The sequence below is a fragment of the Styela clava genome, chromosome 14, assembly GCF_964204865.1.
Source record: "Styela clava chromosome 14, kaStyClav1.hap1.2, whole genome shotgun sequence".
In the NCBI taxonomy this organism is placed as follows: domain Eukaryota; kingdom Metazoa; phylum Chordata; class Ascidiacea; order Stolidobranchia; family Styelidae; genus Styela; species Styela clava.
This window is the reverse complement of record NC_135263.1, coordinates 18989706-19015930: the sequence shown is the minus strand read 5'-3', so window position 1 is coordinate 19015930 and position 26225 is coordinate 18989706. Positions and strand designations below refer to the sequence as shown.

At 33.4% G+C, this 26225-nt stretch overlaps 2 protein-coding genes across 12 annotated transcripts in view; one reads left to right on the top strand and one right to left on the bottom strand.

Annotated features, from left to right (window-relative positions):
• LOC144432087 (uncharacterized) overlaps positions 1–19396 on the top strand; it is a 49811-nt gene extending 30415 nt beyond the window's left edge. The window contains exons 2-3 of the mRNA XM_078120138.1: positions 7207–7395; positions 17353–19396. Coding sequence (XP_077976264.1) covers positions 7207–7388 — 182 coding nt within the window. The 3' untranslated portion in view covers positions 7389–7395; positions 17353–19396. The remainder of the gene's footprint in view (positions 1–7206; positions 7396–17352) is intronic.
• LOC144432088 (uncharacterized) lies at positions 1548–25464 on the bottom strand. 11 transcript variants are annotated; one of them, XM_078120139.1, is made up of 8 exons: positions 23524–25453; positions 22462–22587; positions 20692–20781; positions 20327–20393; positions 19443–19530; positions 3982–4064; positions 3225–3262; positions 1782–2392 (listed from the first exon to the last, which is right to left on the bottom strand). In XM_078120139.1, exons 3-7 carry the CDS (start codon positions 20719–20721, stop codon positions 3228–3230), a joined length of 303 nt encoding a protein of 100 aa, XP_077976265.1. In that variant the 5' UTR covers positions 20722–20781; positions 22462–22587; positions 23524–25453; the 3' UTR covers positions 1782–2392; positions 3225–3227. The 11 variants fall into 11 exon arrangements, 8 of the variants coding, with proteins under 8 accessions (XP_077976270.1, XP_077976265.1, XP_077976268.1 ...); XM_078120142.1 differs by having other exon boundaries at positions 22462–22569; XM_078120140.1 differs by having other exon boundaries at positions 23414–23542.
• Positions 25465–26225: the final 761 nt, after the last annotated feature.

Below are 26225 nucleotides of genomic sequence, written 5' to 3'. Positions count from 1 at the left end.
AAAAACGTGTTTATGAAGCTGAATTTGAATAAGATTGAAAAATTATTTTCATGATATTAAGTTTATTCCAAATAAATTGAAGCCCTTTTTAAGAGATTAACATCAGTTTTTAAAATGACTATCTATTTATCATTCTATGGGGAATAGAGAGACATTGATGCCTTAAAAAGTGGATTCTAAAATTTTCCTTATCTTTTTTGAACTAGTGGCGACCGAAAGATATTGCTAAAGTTTCAGTAAAATATGACTTAATATCAAAATATTCAATATACAGACAAATAAATTCAATAATGTTCAGTAAAAATAATCATAATCATATCGATGGCATAATTGGATTAATAAATATGTATAAAAACGTGTTTATGAAGCTGAATTTGAAGAAGATTAAAAAATTATTTTCATGATATTAAGTTAATTCCAAATAAATTGAAGCCCTTTTTAAGAGATTGGCATCAGTTTTTAAAATGACTATCCATTTATCATTCTATGGGAAATGGGGAAACATTGATGCATTAAAAAGTGGATTCTAAAATTTTCCTCATCTTTTTTGAACTAGTGGCGACCAAGAGATACTAATCAATATGATTATCACAAATAACTTGAAAAAAAATTTGCAAAAGTTGGAGAAAAATATGACTTAATATCAAAATATTCAATTTACAGACAAATAAATTCAAACATGTTAAGTAAAAATAATCATAATCATATCGATGACATAATTGGATAAATATGTATAAAAACATGTAAATCAAGCTAAATTTGAAGAAGATTGACAAATTATTTTCATGATATTAAGTTAATTTCAAATAAATTGAAGCCCTTTTTAAGAGATTGGCATCAGTTTTTTTTAAATGACTATCCAATTATCATTCTATGGGAAATAGGGAGATATTGATGCCTTAAAAAGTGGATTTTTTCTCATCTTTTTTGATCTAGTGGCAACCAAAAGATATTAGTCAAAGTGATTATCACAAACAACTTGGAAAAAAATTTGCAAAAGTTTCATTCAAATATGACTTAATATCAAAATATTCAATATACAGACAAGTAAATTAAAACATGTTCAGTAAAAATATTCATAATTATATCGATGGCATAGCATAATTGGATCAATAAATATGTACAAAAACGTGTATTTCTAGCTAAATTTGAAGAAGATTAAAAAATTATTTTCATGATATTAAGTTAATTCCAAATAAATTTAAGCCCTTTTTAAGAGATTGGCATCAGTTATTAAAATGACTGCCCATTTATCATGCTATGGGGAATAGGGAGACATTGATGCCTTAAAAAGTGGATTCTAAAATTTTCCTCATCTTTTACGATCTAGTGGCGACCAAAAGATACTAATCAATACGATTACCACAAATAACTTGAAGAAATAGATTTGCGAAAGTTTGAGAAAAATATGACTTAATATCAAAATATTCAATATACAGACAAATAAATTCAAACATGTTGAGTAAAAATAATCATATTCATATCGATGACACAATTTGATTAATAAATATGTATAAAAACGTGTATATGTAGCTGAATTTGAAAAAGATTAAAAAATTATTTTCATGATATTAAGTTAATTCCAAATAAATTGAAGCCCTTTTTAAGAGATTGGCATCAGTTTTTAAAATGACTATCCATTTATCATTCTATGGGAAATGGGGAAACATTGATGCATTAAAAAGTGGATTCTAAAATTTTCCTCATCTTTTTTGAACTAGTGGCGACCAAAAGATACTAATCAATATGATTATCACAAATAACTTGAAAAAAAATTTGCCAAAGTTGGAGAAAAATATCACTTAATATCAAAATATTCAATTTACAGACAAATAAATTCAAACATGTTAAGTAAAAATAATCATAATCGTATCGATGACATAATTGGATAAATATGTATAAAAACATGTAAATCAAGCTAAATTTGAAGAAGATTGAAAAATCATTTTCATGATATTAAGCTGATATAAAAAATAAATTGAAGCCATTTTTAAGAGATTGGCATCAATTATTAAAATGACTATCCATTTAAAATTCTATGGAAAATAGGGAGTGGTTGATTCCTTAAAGATTTTTCTGGGTCAGCATAAAATATATATATCTACCTGCTTCCTGATATGGTTAAAGTAAAACAAAACATGTGACATTTACAAACAATTATATGTCAATTATGTCAGCATAAAATGTGTAAGTTATTTAAGACACAAACAGCCTTTTGTGTTCAATGTAACAGAAGGATTTGTAGTAATAACTGATTTCGTTACAGACATAATTCAATACAAACTAATACAAAGCTTAAAAATTTTGGACTACCCAACCATTTGCTCCAAATTGGTCTTTTCTTTCGTTCTGGTCTTTGCAAAATGATAATCTCATCCTGTACCCTTGTACCCTGTTTAATATAATGTGAGAGTTATACATAGCATTAGACTTTTTGAGTAGTAGACAAGGTAAATACCATTTTGGCAATTATAACATACTAACATTGTTATTCCTCAGTCAAGTTCACAATATATAACAATCGTCCCATGTATTTTTTCAGCAACATAATCCTCAATGCGATTTTAGTGTCACTTACCGTATGTAGATGTCTAATCATGAATGTGATGCTGTGCTACCCTCCCCCCAAACCCTCAAGTTATGTTTGTATCAACGTTTTTTCAAATTTGAGAGATTATTTAGATTGCCTTTGCAACAACAGCATGTATTCGAAGGGAGAGATTACCAAACCATATCAACTGGTTTGTCCAGAAATTTATTTGCAAAGGCAGTTATAACAAAGAATGCCTATGTAGATAATACAAATGTATTTGTAAAGTGTGTCAGATGAATAATTGGAATTTGGAAATTCCATCAATGCTACTAATCGACTTTTAAAAAATTTTCAAGAAGGTCAAAAGGTATCACACATTTCCTATGAACAAGGCACTGAAAGATAGCTTGTAAGACTATGTTTAATAAGTTTTATTAGTCCAGAACATATCTTTAAAAGTTTTTCCTGCTATTTGTAAAATTTGGGGGAGTGGAATTATCATTAAAATTTCACCTTATTATAAATTATTTAATATAATTGATAATGAAAATTGAGCAATTCATATTGAATATGAACAAATCATATTTCTTGAGAGAAGGTATATATGAGAACAAACTAAATAGAAATAAAATTAAGACGAATTATGAAAAATAATGAATTGCACAAAAAACGTTTATATATTCAAACATACCTTTCATCTTTGAGTTTGTTGGAATCTTATGTTGAGAACTGTAAAGTTGAAAAGAAAATATTCATACATATTTCTGAAATATGGTGAGTGGTTCGGACATTTCAAATAAAATATCCAAATCGTCGTCATCTTGGTTTATTGTCCGCCTCAGTTCAAGATGAATCCCTACTTTTTTATTCATATCAAACTTTTAATATGCAATTATAACATATGATTCTTTTATTGTGTGAGTGCGTTATTGGTGAAATATGTTTTTGACTGTGTGTTGACGCTTAGAAAACTGTCCGAGTGATAGATTACCTACATGTTTTCACTAATTCATGTTTCTGGAGGGTCCATTACAATAAAACAGTCGATACAACTAACTACATATCTTCCAAGTATTCAAGATTTGATTAGATTCGAAATAAATATTGGATTTGGTTCTTAAATCATCAGGTGTTCAAAAATGCTATATTATATGCGTGCATGTAAAGCAGTTTTTAGAACGATCTGTCTTGTGGCCTCGTTTATCTTTTGACTTAGTGGTATTATAGTGTATTTTGATAAGTAGATTTCAAATCCAACTATGTTTAAACAATTCATGCTCAACATAATGAAAACACGCAATGAAATACCTTTATCAATCAATAAATGGGGAGGTTTATTGTTGGGGGAAAAGTAAAATCAGTTTTGTATCTAGCATTGCGGACCCCCTCTGGAAATGGGCCGCCGGTCCAAACTAGCATCTGCTTTAAATGCAATTTAGAAAACAAACCTAAAGACTTTGTCTGATGCTTGAGTGAAGCCACAATGCTCTGGTTTGTATTCATGTGATTTGATTGATAGAAACGAGCTGAGCTGAAAACAAAGAGATAAAAATAAGATTTCACCTTTGAATAAATTCAGATATATAATATGGACTTTTGTATACATACATTATTTACAGTTGAAAGTAAGAAATTCAGCTATGGGTCGTCTTCAATAAAAGAACATATCGAAAAAAACTATACTTTTAGATTTTCTAATAAATATTTATGTATAGAATAATTCTGGAAAAAGTCAATCTGGAATTTCACTTAAGAATGGCATATATAGGATGGAGTTTCATGTTTCAGTCAAAAAGTTGGAGTGCAGCATTCATGGCTTTAATGAAATTATTATCTTATTGCAGATGTTCACAAAATACCTAAAAAACAAATAATCGATTTCTTTGTAGCCCAAGATATATACGGTAGGCGCTGATAGATACCTATGAGATATGACTTGGGAGAATTTGCGAAAGCTATATGAAGATTTTTGCATTTTATTGAATAATCAGGTCATCCGAATGGCAACGATCAGCTGTTATAAAAAAATTAGCTATGGAAAATCACACACATTCTTCGTAACCACTTCAGCATTAGAAGAATTTTAAAAAGGGGTGGTTTGGACCCTGATTGAATATGGATGAGCTATGACAGGGTGGTCCAAACCCAGGCCAGCGGGCCACATGTGGCCCGACGCTCCATTATCTATGGCCCGCGTCGCATTTGCGCGAGGGTAAACAAAAAATCGCATTTGGTGTTGTTTCGTAATACAAATAACTAGCAAAATCTTTTGAGATATTGTTACATCACTAATGAATGTCACTGAATTGACTAGTGTTAATAAGGCTAGCTGAGGCAACTAGCAAAGTTGAATAATGTGTTTGGCTAGCCTAAATTGTTAACCGGTTTTCCTTTTTTGGGCGGGAATATATGCTAACAAAATAGGCTCAATAGAAAACTAAAAATCGAATGAGTTTTTTTGCAACCAGCCTAATCAGTAAAATATGCTGCCTATATGTCAGAAAATTAAGTAATTAGTCCAGGGATGACCAATATCGAATAGTTCACTATTTCAAATACATTCGAAATTATTTTTTTCGAATATGAAATTTCGAATACTTCGAAAATAAAATCCACTAATTGAAGCTTATCTAAATGTATGTAGGAATTTCCATATAATACGCAATGGAATAACTGCTATATACAAGTTACAACCTAGATATATTACCATGCAATTCATATTTGCAGATTATTGCAGTATATATTTTATATACCACGAGTCATGTTAACAGAATTAAATTAATACGGCAATAGTGGTATCGATGATGGATTTGAATATTTGCGTAACACAAAATCATCCTAGTAAAACGCCCATACTTTTAAATACCAACCATTATCCGAATTATTTGCCAAAAAGTGGGATAAAGTATGAGTTATTCTTCCGACTTGTGACAACTTTTTCGTGAGTACAAAAATACGAATCAAAAATTAATTAAATTCGGGAACTTTACCACACATTTTAAGTCCGCAGATCGCCGTTGTATGGTAATAATACTTTTATTATTTTATAAATATGAAAATAGGAATCAAAAACTATTTATAATTGGGTAGTTTACCACACATTCTAAGTCCACAGATTGCCGTTGTATTTTGTAAATACGAAAATAGGAATCAAAAATTAATATTAATCGCGAGTTTGCCACACAATTTATGTCCACAGATTGCCGTGATATTGTGCCGAATTAGTTTTTGATTCCTATTTTACGAAAAATTGTCACAAGACGGAAAAATAATTTATACTTTATCCCGCTCTTGGGAACTAATTTGGATAATGGTTGCCATTGGTTTGTATTTAAAAGTATGGACTTTTTACTAGGATGATTTTGTGCTGCGCAAAATATTCGAATCCATGACCGATACCACTATTTAAAATGCCTGACCGTGTTAATTTAATTCTATTATCATAACTCAAATGTTGGTAAATCGGGCAGTTTACCACACATTTTAAGGCCACAGATCGCCGTTGCATTTTAGAATTATAATAGTTTTATTATTTTGTAAATACGAATCCGAAATTATTTATAATTGGGCAGTTTACCGCGTATTTCATGTCCACAATAACCCGTGGTATTTGGTATTAATACTTCCATTATTTTATCAATATAAAAATGGGAATCAATATTTAATAATATCGGTCAGTTTACCACACATTTTATGTCAACAGATTGTCGAAACAACCATGAGTTACATTGAACAGAATTAAATTAATACGGCATGACATTTTAAATGCTGGTACCAGTCATGGATTGGATTATTTTTCGCAACAAAAAATCATCCTGCTAAAGGATCGATACTTTTAACTATCGTTATCAGAATTATTTGCCAGAAAATATTTTCTAATAAATGACTTGTTTTTACAATTTGTGACAATTTATTGGATATCGTAACAATGACGTCTATAAATACCGTATTTCACGGCTAATAAGTCCACATGGCAAATAGGACGATGTCTATTTTTAGCACTCAAAAAGGGGTTTTCCATATAGGCCTACAATGAGACGGGTAGAAAAATTGTGTCTCTGTTGTTCAGTTATGCTGATATTCGCTAATAATTTTATATGTTTAGAACCAGATCATGTTAGTTTGGTAGAATCATACTTACAGATTTAACTATTTTTAACAATTGAGCGGTAAATTTAAGTTGTAAAACGGCAATCATTTTGGACAACCTATAACCCGAATGTTGAAATAATTTTGGAATGTGATAAGTAATACACTGTACGTCCACGTCCACTGTACGTCTTTATTTTGGATCATTAGCCCCACTTTTGAAGTTTCATTTTATAAAATGATTTTTATAGTTTTGAATATATATGAAAAGAACTTTAACACCATAATAAACAATCTAGATTAGCTAATAATTATGAGTCGGTCGAGGAAGTGTGCGTTTAAGGATGCCGAAATATATTTTCTGGAAACACCGGACCCAAAAAAGTTTTGTATGCGGATCTTCAGTAAAAATAGTTGAGTAGCCCTGATTTAAAGCATATACTATAAAATTGGATGCTTCATTGGATCAGCCTATAAGGCAAAATTCTGCTTTTATGCTACCATGTGAAATGAGAGCCAATGTTGGGGAGACTCCAGTCTGATCATGTCACACTCCTTGAATTTCATAAATTGCTCTTATTCAGATCATCAAGGAGATAATAGAGAAAAGAAACATCAATGGATTCAAGCAGTTATTACTCAGGAAAGGCGAAAGTTGACCCCGCAATTTCTTTTTGATAACACTCCCACCCACTACCAATCTTTTAAAGATACTTTTGAGGAAAAATTTTTTGAAAATCTGAAAAGATGTGATGATCATCCATGATAATATGGTAAGTAGCAGCTTGTGTGTTTTGCCCGTTTTGGGTTTTGAAGTGGCAACATTGAATATGATTTTATATTTCTTCTATATCTTTAGTTACATTGAGCCAATTTTCTTAAAAAATATATTACTATCATCAAACTCTGTTCTTTTAACTTGGATTTGCGACCAAATTGTTAATATATTCAAATTGAAGTGTTTTCTGAATACAACAGTAGCACACTTTTTACCAGATGGCCTCATGTATCGTGTGTTTTTGTAATAAATGATATAATAAATAGCAACAATGATATTTTATGGGCTTTCACGACATTGATGCCTCCCTATTTATAATCCTATATAAATTTGCATAGACTCTTGATTAAAATAAATATAAATATATATATTCCACAAAAGACAATATGATGCATACTGTGTCCAGCTTTGTTGCTAGCCTTAAGAAATGAGTTCTCTTCATGATTCATAATGGTATACAACAGTGTTAACTCTAAGCAAATTATGAGTGCGAAAGTGCTTCGCAGTCGAAAAAAAAAGTGCGAAAGTGCTTTTGCCGATTTTAACAAGTTAGGTGCCCTAGCCTTTCATATAACCCATTTAAAACGGCATAGATACTCGAAAAAGCGCTCTTCTGGTTAATATTATGAATTAAAGAGAAGCCTTTCCTTAACGAGTTCCCTTTTAGCGAATTCATGTTTAATTAGAACAAGTGAATTCATCGGCAACGAAAGGACATCTGCTACCACCTGCCGCGACAAAACTTTCATGCAAGTATCACAGTGTCAATTGCTTACTCGCGTGAACAGCAAAGGCTTTCACATTTGTTACTCCTTCCGTCTAACAGACAACGATTGGAACAGGCAGACTGGAAACCATATTAGTTACAGGGTGGATCATTTGTACAAATCCCGTGCAAAATAATTCCCCCCCCCCTCCCCAAAAATATAAATAGCAAATCAACTGATTAGGGTTAGGTGTGCCCGTGCGCTGGAAATTCAACTTCTCGATTTATCCCTAAACCTAATCTGATAATTATTATTTTGTGATTTTGAACCACTTTGAAAGTCGCCACCCGCTGTTTTAAAAGATAGGTTAACCTACCTTCCCTCCGAAATATTAAGCAGGATACTCCCCTGTTTTAGGAGATAGGTTGACCTACTTTCCTTTCAAACTTTTTTCTCCGAAATATTACACAAGATCACTTTGAAAATCCTCCCGTTTCCTGAGCTAGCGTGACCTAATTTCTCATTTACATTTATATTATACTATTTCAGAGCTTACCCAAAGACAAGTAATTTTTGAATGTCCACATGCCTTGGTTTGCATGCGAATTAGTTTAAATCGGGCAGAAAACATCATATATTGGCAAAATGTTTAGTAATGCCATGTACTTTCAGCATTCATAAATAGCACTCTTTGTAATGCTGCTGACCTAGTATCAAATATTCGCATCACAACGCCACTTGCGAGGTTTCCATATATTTCAATTACACTAATAGGAACGATTACACCAACGAGTTTTCTTTTGCTAAGGTACACGAAATATAACGAGGGTGATTCTTGAAAAAAACATGAATATAAAAAATAAACGAATGATATGATAGTGGATCCCAAATAATTTTGAGAGTGTCTCGAAATACCAATTCATTTGATAAATAATTTTTATTCGACCACATGAACACTGATATCCTGAAAATTAATGTTGAAAGAGAGTACGCATTCTCAGATATAGGACATCCAGTCGCGATATTCAATCGTTCATATGCACAAATCTCACATTAATAGTAATTGCTACCCAAGTTTGTAAAGTTTAGAAACCAACAAACATAAAATAACTTATCCTAAAACACAATTAAAATTCAGTCGGCAATAAATTGCGCCAAGACGATGCCATACAAAACAAAAAAGATTTGGTCGCGAGAGTTATGTTAGATGACTGCAAAACGACGTTGTTTTTTGAGCAGAATGTAAAACAATCAAATTGAAAAAACGGGAGTTATTTTGTACTTATACACCTGTTGGAGTATTTCGGACAATTTCGAATTTAAAATAAATGAAAACCCGACATATAATAAAGACGCAAAAGTAAAATGAACATTTATTGAAAAAGTTATTATTTAAGAAAGACAACATGATCGTACAATTACGCCAAAACCTCGATGTTCGCAAGTGAGATGATAAATAAATACTTCCCTGTATTCCATCAATTAACTTTAGCGTATCGTTGTTCTGCCAACAAACAGCTGGGTGCAAAATATTTCCGTCCTGTGATATGCTCACAAATATTCTCCATATTAATATCATACCCTCGCGTATGTACTTTCTATTAGCTCTTTAGTGATCCCTTCCATCCTTGGCCAAGTCATGTTTCGAATATGTGAACGTTTTATTCGGCCATACATGGCCGGCGAGATGTTAAAATTGTAAACAAGAGAGAGGTAAAATCAATCGCGAATTTCGTTATAACGCTCGTTTACGAATTGTTGCGCCTGTTATCGTCGAAAATGATTACATTTGTTGTATTTTGAGGCATTTAAGCAGTAATAATTAGGGCATGACATCATCAAAATCGTCAAGTGAGATCTTGAAATTGCAAATTCCGTAAATAAAATTGGGAATTACTCGGTAACGAATTCAGCTTTAATTAATGACCGTCGGGGTATTGTTTTTTTTTGAAAATTATAATTAATGTGAGAGCGCCAAAAACATACAGTCCATACCGATGCGACTGCAATTTATATGGCCGCACTTGGTGTGGCGCGTTTATTAATAGTGTAAAATAAATTAAACGAATATCAATTATAACCAAGCCTGTGAGCGTGTTTATTTACTGTGGGCAAAAATCGTAAAATACCGTCTTGAGACAAATTCACTTCTATTGCAAAATCTTAATTTTCAGTTATTGTCGTTATAGAAATAACGTGTGGCAACTTTTAAATTTATCGGCGACCAAAAAACCGCCCCACACTCGTCCAAACGTGTGTCGAGCTTGAACGACAGGAACAGATTCATCGACGACTTTAATTAGGGAAAATATGTATTTTATTGGAAATGCAAAATAAATGTAACAAAACGCATTTTTTTGTGATATAACTTTGTATTTTCGAAAGGTAAAATTTGATCTAAATTAATCGCAAAAATGTTTTATTTTAAATGTAACAAAACACATTTTGCGATATAACCTTGTATTTTCGAAAACGGGTGTCCTGAAAATTAAAATATGATCTAAATTAATCGCAAAAATGTTTTATTTTAAATGTAACAAAACACATTTTTCGCGATACACCTGTATTTTCGGATACCGGGTGTCATGAAGAGTAAAATATGATCTGAGTTAACCCTAAATAATGTTTCTTTCCAAATGTATCAAAACGCATTTTTTGCGATATAACTTTGTATTTTTTAATGTTTTATCTATCGTCTAACTAACGTCTGGTACACATCATTTTCGGGGAGAACTCTAGCCCGCGAAACGTCATTTAATTTAAAATAGAGAATGTTTCACCCAATCCAAAATGGAAAATCGCCAGTAAGTCGACAGGGATTCAACCCTCCAGATTCAGTATTCTATATCCCCCCGTGTCAGAACTTTCTGAAGAATGGAACAAAGAACCCGTCAAACCACGGCGGAAGAAGGGGAGTATTTTTTGCACTAATAATTAGGGCGTGACATTATCAAAATCGTCAAGAAACTTGTGAATTTGCAAATTCCATAAATAAAATTGTGAATTGCTCGGTAACATTTCAGCTATAATTATCGCCTGGGTATTGTTTTGTTGAAAACAGGTTGAAAATTGAGGGAATTAGTTATAATTAGCGCCTGACCTCTATTAGGCACTCGAGCACTCGAAAAAAAAGCACTCGAGCCCAGTGTTAACTCTAAGCGAATTATGAGTGCGAAAGTGCTTCGCAGTCGAAAAAAAAAGTGCGAAAGTGCTTTTGCCGATTTTAACAAGTTAGGTGCCCTAGCCTTTCATATAACCCATTTAAAACAGCATAGATACTCGAAAAAGTGCTCCTCCGGTTAATATTATGAATTAAAGAGAAGCCTTTCCGTTAACCGAGTTCCCTTCAAGCGAATGCATGTTTAATTAAAACAAGCGAATTCATCGGCAACGAAAGGAAATCTGCTAACACCTGCCGCGGACAAAACTTTCATGCAATGTATCGCGGTGTCAGTTGCTTACTTGCATGAACAGCAAAGGCTTTCACATTTGTTACTCCTTCCATCTAACAGACAACGATTGATACATGCAGGCTGGAAACCATATTAGTTAAAGGGTGGATCATTTGTACAAAACCCGTGCAAAATAATTACCCCCCCCCCCCCAAATATAAATAGCAATCAACTAATTATGGTTAGGTGCCCTGGAAATTCAACTTTTCGATTTATCACTAAACCTAATCTGATAATTATTAATTTGTGATTTTGAACCACTTTGAAAGTCGCCACCCGCTGTTGTAAAAGATAGGTTAACCTACCTTCCCTCGGAAATATTACGCAGGATACTCCCCTTTTAGGAGATAGGTTGACCTACTTTCCTTTCAAACTTTCTTTTCTTCGAAATATTACATAAGATCACTTTGAAAATCCTCTCGTTTCGTGAGCTAGCGTGACCTAGTTTTTCATTTACATTTATATTATACTATTTCAGAGCTTACCCAAAGACCAGTAATTCTTAAATGTCGACATGCCTTGGTTTGCGTGCGATTTCGGGCAAAAAACATCATATATTGGCAATAAATAATTTTTAATCGACCACATGAACGCTGATAGCCTGAAAATTAATGTTGAAAGAGAAGTACGCATTCTCAGATATCGGACATCCAGTCGCGATATTCAATCGTGCACAAATCTCACATTAATAGTAATTGCTACCCAAGTTTGTAAAGTTTAGAAACCAACAAACAGAAAATAACTTATGGTATTCTAAAACACAATTAAAATTTAGTCGGCAATAAATTGCGCCAAGACGATGCCATACAAAACGAAAAAGATTTGGTCGCGAGAGTTACCTTAGATGACTGCAAAACGACGTTGTTTTTTAAGCAGAATGTAAAACAATCAAATAAAAAAACGGGAGTTACGACGCCCTTAACACATCGTGTGTATTAAACTTCCCTGGTAAGTACTATTATTATTGTACTTATACACCTGTTGGAGTATTTCGGACAGTTTCGAATTTAAAATAAATGGAAACCCGACATACAATAAAGACGCAAAAGTAAAATGAACATTTATTGAAAAAGTTATTATTTAAGAAAGACAACATGATCGTACAATTCCGCCAAAACCTCGATGTTCGCAAGTGAGATGATAAATAAATACTTTCCTGTATTCGATCAATTAACTTTAGCGTATCGTTGTTCTGCCAACAAACAGCGGGGTGCAAAATATTTCCGTCCTGTGATATGCTCACAAATATTCTCGATATTAATATCATACCTTCGCGTATGTACTTTCTATTAGCTCTTTTAGTTTAGCTCTTCTCTCCCTTTCATCCTTGGCCAAGTCATGTTTCGAATATGTGAACATTTTATTCGACCATACATGGCCGGCGGGATGTTAAAATTGTAAACAAGAGAGAGGTAAAATCAATCGCGAATTTCGTTATAATGGCTCGTTTACGAATTGTTGCGCTTGGTATTGTCGAAAATGATTACATATGTTGTATTTTGAGGCATTTAAGCAGTAATAATTAGGGCATGACATCATCAAAATCGTCAAGTGAGATCTTGAAATTGCAAATTCCGTGAATAAAATTGTGAATTACTCGGTAACGAATTCAGCTTTAATGACCGTCGGGGTATTGTTTTGTTGAAAATTATTATTAATGTGAGAGCGCCAAAAAGATACAGTCCATACCGATGCGACTGCAATTTATATGGCCACTTGGTGTGGCGCGTTTATTAATAGTGTAAAATAAATTAAACGGATATCAATCATAACCAAGCGTGTCAGCGTGTTTATTTTCTGTGGTCAAGAATCGTAAAATACCATCTTGAGACAAATTCACTTCTATTACCAAATCTTAATTTTCAGTTATTATCGTTATACAAATAATGTGTGGCAACTTTTTAATTTATCGTCGACCGGTTTTTTGGTCGTCCAAACGTGTGTCGAGCTTGAACGACAGGAACAGATTCATCGACGACTTTAATTAGGGAAAATATGTATTTTATTGTGAATGCAAAATAAATGTAACAAAACGCATTTTTTGTGATATAACTTTGTATTTTCGGAAACGGGTTGCCGTGAAAGGTAAAATTTGATCTAAATTAACCGCAAAAATGTTTTATTTTAAATGTAACAAAACACATTTTGCGATATAACCTTGTATTTTCGAAAACGAGTGTCCTGAAAAGTAAAATATGATCTAAATTAATCGCAAAAATGTTTTATTTTAAATGTTACAAAACACATTTTCACGATATAACCTTGTATATTCGGAAACGGATGTCGTGAAAAGTAAAATATGATCTAAATTAATCGCAAAAATGTTTTATTTTAAATGTAACAAAACACATTTTTCGCGATACAACTGTATTTTCGGATACCGGGTGTCATGAAGAGTAAAATATGATCTGAATTAACCGTAAATAATGTTTCATTCCAAATGTATCAAAACGCATTTTTTGCGATATAACTTTGTATTTTCGAAAACGGGGCGTCATTATTAATCTAATGTTTTATCTATCGTCTGACTAACGTCTGGTACACATCATATTCGGGGAGAACTCCCGAAACCCGCGAAACGTCATTTAATTTAAAATAGAGAATGTTTAACCCATTCCAAAACGGAAAATCGCCAGTAAGTCGACAGGGATTCAACCCTCCGGATTCAGTATTCTATATCCCCGTGTCAGAACTTTCTGAAGAATGGAACCCGTCAAACCGCCGCGGAAGAAGGGGAGTATTTTTTGCACTTATAATCAGGGCGTGACATTATCAAAATCGTCAAGAAACTGGTGAATTTGCAAATTCCATAAATAAAATTGTGAATTGCTCGGTAACATTTTAGCTATAATTATCGCCGGGGTATTGTTTTGTTGAAAACACGTTGAAACTTGAGGGAATTAGTTACAATTAGCGCCTGACCTCTATTAGGCACTCGAGCACTCAAAAAAAAAGCACTCGAGCCCAATCTTTTTAGCATTAAGTCGCATACGTAAAATATCCTGTAAAAGAGGTGCTGTTCATTAACGTCATCTCGTCTTATGACCACGCAGAAATGCCTTTATTGCCGAATTATTCAATCACTATTTTAAATCCACATTCAGGATTGGCACAATTTCGGATTTGCGAACTTTATCACCATAGAAAAACATGAGAAAGTTAATTATCGTCTTAATAAATATCTGCATCACCGTATCGACAATAATATTACCATTCGCATAAAATTGGGACGGAAAATACACAAATATTGGTAGGTATTAAAGCCAACGCAAATGTTAATTTGATTCCTCAATGTCTTCAACAGCTGTTGCCGATGTGAACCAACGGGTAAACCCGAAATATAAAACTTCGATGTCCGCCGAGGCGCCGACCCGCAAGAATTCATATTTGTAAAAAAGAGAGGGCGGGAATATAGATTACCAAAACCTGGATGTCGCCGCCAAAACGATCGGTGACAAGAACAATTAGATTACAACGGAATTAACCAGTAAAAAGGCTTTGTTGCCGATTTTTTACCGACGTTCCAAAAATATTTGTTATTCGGTACTCCTTAAAAATATTCGATTCAAAAAAATATTGAATTTTGCCCACACTCGCATATCAATGAGAAATAGTTGTGTAAATATCGCAAAATTCCGGAAAATGCCACCTGCTTTCAACATTGTGATTACAATAAAATGGCACTTAATGGTATTTTGTGAATTTGGTGATTTTGCAAATCTGTGACAAGCAGCTAAAAGTTTAGTCTGATTTGAAAATCGTGCACTTTGGTCACAATTCATCCAAAGTGACTATAACACTTTACTAACACTGTTATAGTCATTTTGAATTCATCGATATCATTGATAGTCACATGACAACTCTCTTCAAAGAAACGCACTGCGTAGTATTCCAACATCTGGTTTCAAAGACGCCAGGAGCGTTTATGCGGGAGAAGCGGAATCGGTGTGCTTGTATAATAATCATTTTATAAACAAGAATTTTGCCGTTAATGCATAAGCTTTATCTCCTATGTCTGCATCTCATAGGTTAGAATTCTGGTAAATATCCTTATGATATGCAGAATTGAGTTACAAAAGTACTAGTATGTTACTTATTTGTCAACTTAATACTCGAAAATATTTGTTAACTTTGAATTTTTATTCCATTCAAAATCGGAAAAAAGTGCTATTTCTCTTCAAAATCGGAAAAAAGTGCTATTTCGCAGTCCCTAAAAAAAGTTGCGAAAGTGCTTCGCAATTTTCGCAAAAAAGTGCGCTAATAGTGAACACTGCTCGAGCCCAATCTTTTTTAGCATTAAGCCGCATACGTAAAATATCGTGTAGAAGAAGTGCTGTTCATTAACGTCATCTCGTCTTATGATCACACAGAAATGCCTTTATTGCCGAATTGTTCAATCACTATTTTAAATCAACATTCAGGATTGGCACAATTTCAGATTTGCGAAGTTTATCACCATAGAAAAACATGAGAAAGTTAATTATCGTCTTAATAAATATCTGCATCACGGTATCGACAATAATATTACCATTCGCATAAAATTGGGACGGTAAATTTACAAATCTTGATAGGTAATAATAAAGCCAATGCAAATGTTAATTTGGGTCCTCAATGTCTTCAACAGCTGTTGCCGACGTGAGCGAACCGGTAAACCCGAAATATGAAACTTCGATGTCCTCCGACCCGCAAGAATTCATATTTGTAAAAAAAGAGAGGGCGGGAATATAGATTACCAAAACCTGGATATCGCCAACAAAACGATCGGTGACAAGAACAATTAGCGATTACAACGGAATTAACCAGTAGAAAGGCTTTGTTGCCGATTTTACCGACGTTCCAAAAATATTTGTTATTCGGTACTCGTTAAAAATATTCGATTAAAAAAAATATTGAATTTTGCCCACCCGTACTCGCATATCAATGAGAAATAGTTGTGTGAATATCGCAAAATTCCGGAAAATGCCAGTGCTTTCAACATTGTGATAACAATAAAATGGCTCTTAATGGTATTTAGTGAATTTGGTGATTTTGCAAATCTGTGACATGCTGCTAAAAGTTTCGTCTGATTTGAAAATCGTGCATATTGGTCACAATTCATCCAAAGTGACTATAACACTTTACTAACACTTTTATAGTCATTTTAAATTCATCGATATCATTGGTAGTCACATGACCACTCTCGTTAAAAGAAACGCACTGCGTAGTATTCCAACATCTGGTTTCAAAGACACTGGGAGCGTTTTTGCGGGAGAAGCCGAATGATGTGCTCACATAATAATCATATCATAAACAAGAATTTTGCCGTTAATGCAAAAGCTTTATCTCCTATGTCTGCATCTCATAGGTTAGAACTCCGGTAAATATCGTTATGATATGCAGAATTGAGTTACAAAAGTACTAGTATGTTACTTATTTGCCAACTTAATACTCGAAAATATTTGTTAACTTTGAATTTTTATTCTATTCAAAATGGGAAAAAAGTGCTATTTCTCTTTAAAATCGGGAAAAAGTGCTATTTCGCAGTCCCTAAAAAAAGTTGCGAAAGTGCTTCGCAATTTTCGCAAAAAAGTGCGCTAATAGTGAACACTGGTATACAAATGTTCCCTCAAAAATATTCTGGAATGTTAAGGAATATGATTGTTTGGAAAACATTCCGTATATTGAAAAAATATGTTTGGAAACCCCAATATTCCTGTGATAACTTTGCGCTATACAATAAAAATTTAGTTCTCATTGGCTAGTTGACTACCAATGTTTTGACACCAACACGTTAATTGATATCTATTATTTCAGCATGTAATGCAAGCAACAAAAACAATGGAAAAAAGTGTCAAATGACATTACAGGAAATGATCGACAGATGAGCAAGCATGGGAGTTAAAAATCCAACTTGGAATCAATGAGTCATAATGTGCCAAAAAATTATAGAACAAAGAATGAAACAGTTCATTATATTATCTTAAGAAAATAAATTATCAAAACTTTACTTTTTACGTTGCTTCTCTATTTTTTTATTCATTCTTGAAATGTATGCTGTAGTGTAGGATTAACAAATTTTCAATTCCTAGTAGTTCAGGAATTGGTTCAAATACTCTTTGTATAAGTAAGTTGTTTTCATTTTTACAGTTCCAAGCGTATGAACAAAATAACCAGTGGGATTTAATACCAATGAGTATGAGTATATCATTGCTAGCAATATTTTAATGCAATATTTTATTAGACTTCTAAAATTTGGTCTGCCTATAATATTGAGCAAAGAAATATGCTTTTCAACTCTTACTTCAAATATGCTTTGTGGTGAATTTCAGAAATCAGATAACAATATTATGATTTCAATGCAAACAGTTTTGATTTTGTTTTGCAGTGGTAAATAAAAATGATCATTATTTTACTATATTAGTGGTTATGAATTCACCTAGGGGTAAAGTTTGCAAGCAAAATACCCTCACTTTTAAAAAAAAATGACATCGTTTGCTGCTTTGACTTTGGTTATATCAACTCATTGAAGTTGTTTTTGTTATCCAAAGTAATATTCTTTCTCACAAAACCTTGATCCTTGGCAAACATAACTTTTTGTTGAAATGGTAATCAAAAAGATTGTGTGATTTCAATTCTGTAAAAATTTGTGACAGGTTCCCCCCAACAGGGCCTAAACCCTGTATATTAGTTTATGGAATGTCCTCGAAGAATAAACTTATGTTGATCATCACCTGTATTGGTAAAGTGATTGTGATTGAATGATTTAATCATAGGTCAAACCACAACTTTTTTTTCACTTAGTAGTATGAGATACCTAAGTAGGAAATTTATTCTGATACATGCGCTCGGTTTATGGGAACTTTACCTAATTAAAAGTTGCGAACCACCACAGGATTTGAATTTGCTTTCCCTAGTTGATTTGATCAACAGTGAGTTGCACATTCTTACTATGCAGGGTGGACAAATTTGAAAATTACTGTGGAGCTTTAGCAAATAAAAGTTATCGAATATAGAATGTTTGTACTATTTTTCATTCTTTTATATTCTTATAGAATGCGAGCGACTGATTTTTATTTGTATGGACTTTCTAATAAAGGATTTGTTTGGAAATGGAATATGTTGACCAGCATGTCCTAGTGTTTTATCAACTGTGCAAAATAATTATTTGCTAATGTTGCAACGATAGAGTGCTGTGCTACAAGAGAAATATTTCGTGCACCACACAAGATGTACCGATAACAATTATATGCGGACACTGGTCCTGTACCAACAGGACCGGATTTATACAATGTGAGGCCCTGGGATAGCCATTCGTGAGTCACTTCAACAATCAGAAAGTTTCAACATTAAAGTTTTTTAGTAATATAGAAATGACAGAAGTTGTGAAAGACGGATTGCTCTGCCATCGAGTATACAACACCTTTAAGACCAGCAAAGAAAAATAAAGTCACAATACTAATTACCCTCTCAAATTTGATAAAATTCAGTAATCAAACAATCTGCAGTTATTTTGTGAACATGAGAAAGAAAGCTGACCAATTTGAGCAGATGTTTGAATGAATATGGGAGGGAAAATACCACAATACTTGCTCAATATGTTTATAAATTGTGTCATGACAATCTAAAATGACATTTGCTCCATTATGAAGAGTTTGAAATCTTACACTAAATATAGTACGATTTTGCACGCTTTAGTGAGTTTTTTGGTAGTTTTGGCATGTTTTAGCTTGATAAATTACAAATAATGATCAATGTATTTGGACAATAAAAGTTTTTGTCTTGTATTGCAATGTTCCCTATTCTTGGAATTATTGTTGCCCGCGAACAATACAAAAATAATAGTGTGGCCCGCGAGGCCGTTAACCTTGGACCACCCTGAGCTATGAACTAAATAATTACCGTACCTGTATTCTCTCCACATTTTTGCTGGCTGATCTTTTGTCTTCTGGGTCTCAGTTGTTACAATTACTGTTTGGGCAGGAGGTGCCGTGACTGAAATATGAAATAAAATATGACAAATATAATATATATTATAGCATTATAGGTAAGATATAGGTATATTGAGCTTACTGTGATGGCGACTATATAATGTTAAAAAGAGCGTATTTCCATATTTTAATAATCTGGTATTCAATGCTTTGTCACTCTCAAGATAATCAAGATGCATCTATGAACTAACAATCATCTAATCTTTGAGCAACCAATTTACCCAATTGTTCATCTGCATAGAGCAAATAAAACATGGAATATTTTATTGTAGAGAGATTGCATACAGAATTTATATAGGAGAAACTGGTTTCTTTATAGAAGTTTGAGAGAATGGAGAAAAAGTATAAACTTCTGTAACTCTTTATTTGAATATGTTGTGAACCGCCATAAATTTAATTTTACAGACAGGCAAGTATGGAAATGAGTTTCCAGCTTTGAAAGTTTGACCCATGCATGTGAACATGTACCTAGGTATATTAAATCATAACAATACACATCCTGCTTGAAGAGTTAACAGGAAATTTTGTTTGTCGCCCTGCTAATTATATTTTAGCTATGTCTATGAAATTCGCGCACCAAACCCAAGCTCTGGAGAACATGACACAATATCTTTGCTGTTTTTCGCTACTCCCGTAGTGTTTGTACCAGGTTGGGGTTAGGCCATAACTTTAATCAGATTTTCCTTATTTTAGTTTTATTACGAGTTCGGGGACTGTCTGTGTTAGCCCGTGAATATACCCCCACCAGCCCATATGCTTCCGTCCCTTTACAACTTGATGTGGCGAAAAAAATTAGTTACCTCCATATCTGGTACACACACTTCCGGAGCGCCGTTTTTTCAGTACTCTTGACTGTTGGGAACATGCCTATCAATATTTATATTATCAGTAATTATACTTATCAATATATTGCAGGATAAATGCGTACTAAAACCATTATAAAACCATACTAGAGACCTGAAGCTTCCATTTATACACATCCAATTTTGGGGTATGAACATTCTTTTGATAAAAGTCATGAATCATAAATCAAACATTTACCTCTAAAAAACTTTGACTGGGCTTGGGATAACAGCTGTCAAGTCCAACCAACTCAAGGTTGTGGAAAACTGACCTTACATAATGAAAAATCTGGTAAAAATCACAAAAGTCAGACCATATCTACCTGAAAATTGTTGAAGTTATCAACATTCATATCTCAGATATCAGGATGATGATGAAATCTCCATATCTATCAGCGTCAAGAATCTAAATTCTGAAAAATGATATTTACAATTAGAACCAAAGTTGCCCTTGCCTTAATCTAGCGTTATTATCTTGTATATTTGATTTCAAAAATTTGGGGAATTCTTCTGCTCACTTAAAAATAAAAAATACCTCTTGACTCAATATGGCAAGTACAATAAAGAAGAAAGCTATACTCCATCTAACAAGACTCTCATCGACAGAGACTCAGAAAATGATGTGATAGCCTTATTTTAATGAGGCGAAAAAAAGTCATCTAAACATCTGGGGCCAGAATTCTAAACATCTGGGGCCAGAATTCTAATCCCATTTCCTAGCACTAAAACTTTGGAAATGATGACTTATTTTTTTAATAAGACTGGAAACTTAATGAGAAGTTGTTTTTTTTTTCTCATGATTCAAATAATTTTTCTATTAACCATTCATGTCATTTTAAAAGAATCAACGAAAATAGTGAATCTGAAAGACAACTGATAGGCATAAAATTATGCTTTTTGTTTGTTCAAACTAGGGTCCAAGGCCCTCAATTACAAGTGAAAAGAGTATAAAAAAGTATTGTAAAGACCACTGAAAAGTTAAGACAGAGATGCCACTAGTCTGACTAGACAGTTGTTCTCTAGTGTCCAGTTGTTGGCACAGTTCTCAGATTCCAAGAATAGCAGTCCTACACTGAAAAACATCTTTATTAACAGTAAGTGCAAACTCCTCATTAATGCTACAGGAGTGGTGACTCCTCTACGGCCCATGGGCCGGGGCCACGGCCCATCTAATTGGGCCACATGGGCCGTGGCCCATAGCTTGATGGGCCGCGGCCCCATCAGGAAAAATTCAATTATCTCAACAAAATTTTCAATTTTTACCAAATTGTCAATATTCGAACCAAAAAAATATACTCCTGTAGTATGTGTACCAGGTTAGGGTATGGACAAAAAAAATTCAGATTTTTTACATTATAGTTCTATTATGAGTTCGGGGACTGTCTGTGTTAGCCAAGTGAATAGTTTCTTTACACCCTTTGATGGGCCGCGGCCCATAGCCTGATGGGCCAAGGCCCAATTCGATGGGCCGTGGCCCCGGCCCATGGGCCGCAGAGGAGTCACCACTCCCACTCCATTAATGAGACAGTCTGCCCTCCATATCAACATGAATGAATCAACGCATAAACAAACAAAAATGAAGTGCAATCTAAAAACGTCACCATCAGATTCATCAGAAAAAATAGTCCGATTGACTGGAGGAACAAATTTTAACCATAGCATTCGAGAGTTTTAAGCCAGAAATTGCACTTTTGGCCATGTGATGGTCGCATCAAATTCAGATAACTATTGAGATATGCTTGGCACAATCTGGCACGTCTGCGTCATGCCAGAAGCCCTCCTTTTAGAGACAGATGGAGTCTTTGTATTAATGAAACAAATGTCAGAACATAGAAATTGGCCTTTGGAGAACTGTGCTCTACTGTCACAAGTCAACTTAAAAAATTAAGTCAACTCAGCCAGGGGAACAAATTCCACAACAGAGCTTGTTCATGCCCAGAATTGGTATATTATTCCAACATCTAGAATAAGATAACCTCCATTATAATTTAGTATTTGTGCAAATATTTATACCGGTAAACCAACTCATTGTCTGCAGTAATTAAGTAGTAGCCTAGTATTTTAATAATTCTTTCCACGCTGGAAAAACTCACTTCTAAAACATCAAGAAACATAGTTTGATTGAGGTGCTGCTGATCCTTCACAAAAATGTCCCTTCTTGTCTTCAATTAGAGAGTTAAACTGTGTCAAAAATTAGGTTTCTGAAAGCGAAAAATAACCTGAACAACAAGAAGGTAATATTTAAATATTTTATATCAATGATGATGACTTGCAACCTTGATATGATCAAACCAACATAAAAGCACACACCCAGGGAGCATTATCTAGAACAGTAGAATGAGACTTTCCATATGATATAATAAATAAGTGCTAGAAAAAAAATATAAAAACATATTAAAAAAAAATGATCACAATATGTTGAATAGCTTACATCGATTTAGTTAGTGGTTTCTTTCATTGGTCAGATATTATTTGTATTTTCCCTATAATGTTAACTTATACCATTTGAGCTAAATAACAAAATCATAGTATAGATCAGTGCTCTTCAACCGGGTATACGGTATACCCAAGTGTATACCAGACCATAAGTTGGGTATACAGCTGATAAAGGGTATACGAAGGGTGTACAGCCTATAAAATATTCAATTGGATACAACAATGCAAACGTGGCGCACATGAAATGTAAAATGTTATTAATTCTAAGAACCGAACCGACACGTTGTTACACCACAAATTATATAGATAATATGGGCATGTGTCTGGGTTGGTGATTTCGGATGCCATGCACTTTGTTTGATTTACGTCGAACATTATTCCCATCGACGCTAAGGCAGTCAGTCAAATTTATAACTTGCGGTCATTAGCCTATTAGATTGCATGATGATATTGCAGTACAATATGTGATTAAATTTAATTTAAAATTTATTGTTTATTTGAGCCTTAAATAAACATTGGTATTTGTAAGGTATACAAAGTTCTTGAAAAACTGTAAAAGGTATACTTCGATAAAAAAGGTTGAAGAACACTGGTATAGATATCACTTACCGGTATATCACACAATATTTGATGATATAAGTTCTGCGCTATATATTGTAATTAGAAGTAAGAAGGCAATGAATAAAAACAAAATTATATAAACCAAATAGTTCACATACCGGTAATTGCTGCTTCAAAGGGATAACGTCCCATGATCCCCCATATATATAATAGCCTGACTTACAATTGAAATATTATTCGGGCGTAAACACTTCGTGTGGATGTGAGTTTGAACATAGACTGCAGTTTCTACTATACAACTGTACTGTACAAGAAAATAACGGAGAAGTGTAGAATACAACAAACAAACAAACAAGCGGTGCACAAAATGCGATAATCAATGTGATCACGAACGCAATCAACTAGTTCAGTCGTTGTCGACTGGACGATAAACAACAATAATAAAAGCAGCGTAAAAGTAAACAACAACAAACGAAGTAAAATATGGCAAGAGCATTCCAAGCCCCGGCGTTCGAACTTTAGTTTAAATCAAAATCCATGAGCTTTGTGTAAGCAGTCTTTTTATGGAATCAAATATACAGTACGTTACATCTGACGTTCGAATGTTCATGTTATTTTCAGCTTCGACCAGTTTTCCAAGATAAACTCCATGCAGGCCAGCATGATCTGATGCGAACTGATCCAGAAGGTATCGTATCATCGATATCGGTACTGTATCCGACTGGAATTAGTACTAGTTTGGGAAGCCCTGCCATAGATCTCCATGGCGACTATTTAAGACGTTTTTTTGATTCCTTTTCCACGGAACACTTCGAAGATGCTCGCGGAACACTAGTGTTCCGCGGAATACAGTTTGGGAAACGCTGTGCTAGAGCATGACACTGCATTGACCGAATTCCAACTACAAAAACACACGATTGTTCCCGATGGGGAAAAGCAACGCAGATTTATTTTGCCGAAACCGAATTCTTGCTATTTCAACTGTAAGTATATTTACTCCAACGAAAATCAAGAACATTTGCTTTAGGTAGCGCCAAAATTAACGAAAAAGTACCACACTTCTCTAAAAAATCAGAAGATAATTTCTATAGGTTTCTACTTGTTGGGAAAACGAAAAATATAGAACTCCAAGAAATGCTAGAACATCCATTAACTGCTATCCCAGCATCTATTGGTTCACCAAACGGAACGCCGACGAGAACTAATAAAGCTAGGCTTTTGCACGAATTGGAAAATAGTGTGCCAGAAGTATTAGTCAGATCATATCCATTGAATGCAGCTCTCGTAATAGATGGTATGGCTTTACTGCAATCGTTGAATAATATTCCGGAAACTTTTGGAACACTCTTGAATTTGATTTTCGACAGAATAATTAATATGGCAAAGTCTTACAATTGTAACAGGGTTGACTTTGTGTGTGACACCTATCCAGATACTAGCATAAAAATTTCTGAAAGGTGTCCCCGATCATCGAATGAAAGCGAAATCATCAAAATAATAGAATTAGAACAAAAAACGCCGAAACAGTTTAAAAAGTTTTTGTTTTCCGGCATGAATAAGGAGGCTCTCGTGGAATGTTTAATTTTGTTTGCTCCGAATTATCAACCTCCTCGTCCTGCAGGAAATATGAAAATTTTTATCGGCCACGATTCTGAGTGTCACTGCATCAATTTCAGCTTTGCGTACCGGGCCAGCCTTCTTTGGTCAACGATCACGAAGAAGCAGATACCAAGCTTTTATTACACATCGGAATTTAACGATTGGAATTATTTTAATTTCAAATAAATTGAAGCCCTTTTTAAGAGATTGGCATCAGTTATTAAAATGACTACCCTTTTATCAAGCTATGGGGAATAGGGAGACATTGATGCCTTAAAAAGTGGATTCTAAAATTTTCCTCATTTTTCATGATCTAGTGGTGACCAAAAGATACTAATCAATAAGATTATCAGAAATACCTTGAAGAAGACATTTGAGAAAGTTTGAGAAAACTATGACTAAATATCAAAATATTCAATATACAGACAAATAAATTCAAACATGTTAAGTAAAAATAATACCAATCATATCGATGGCATATATGGATTAATAGATATGTATCAAAACGTGTATATCTAGCTGAATTTGAAGAAGATTGAAAAATTATTTTCCTGTAATTAATTTAATTCCAAATGAATTTAAGCCCTTTTTAAGAGATTGGCATCAATTTCCAAAATTACAATCCATTTATCATGCTATGGGAAATAGAGAGACATTGATGCCTTAAAAAGTAGATTCTAAAATTTTACTCATATTTTTTGATCTAGTGGCGACCAAAAGATACTAATCAATACGATTACCACAAATAACTTGAAGAAATAGATTTGCGAAAGTTTGAGAAAAATATGACTCAATATCAAAATATTCAATATACAGACAAATAAATTCAAACATGTTGAGTAAAAATATTCATATTCATATTGATGACATAATTGGATTAATAAATATGTATAAAAACCTGTATATCTAGCTGGATTTGAAGAAGATTAAAAAATTATTTACATGATATCGAGTTAATTCCAAATAAATTTAAGCCCTTTTAAGAGATTGGCATCAGTTATTAAAATGACTGCCCATTTATCATGCTATGGGGAATAGGGAGACATTGATGCCTTAAAAAGTGGATTCTAAAATTTTCCTCATCTTTTTTTATGTAGTGGCGACTAAAAGATACTAATCAATATGATTATCACAAATAACTTGAAAAATAAATTTGCGAAAGTTTGAGAAAAATATGACTTAATATCAAAATATTCAATATACAGACAAATAAATTCAAACATGTTCAGTAAAAATAATCATAATCATATCGATGGCATAA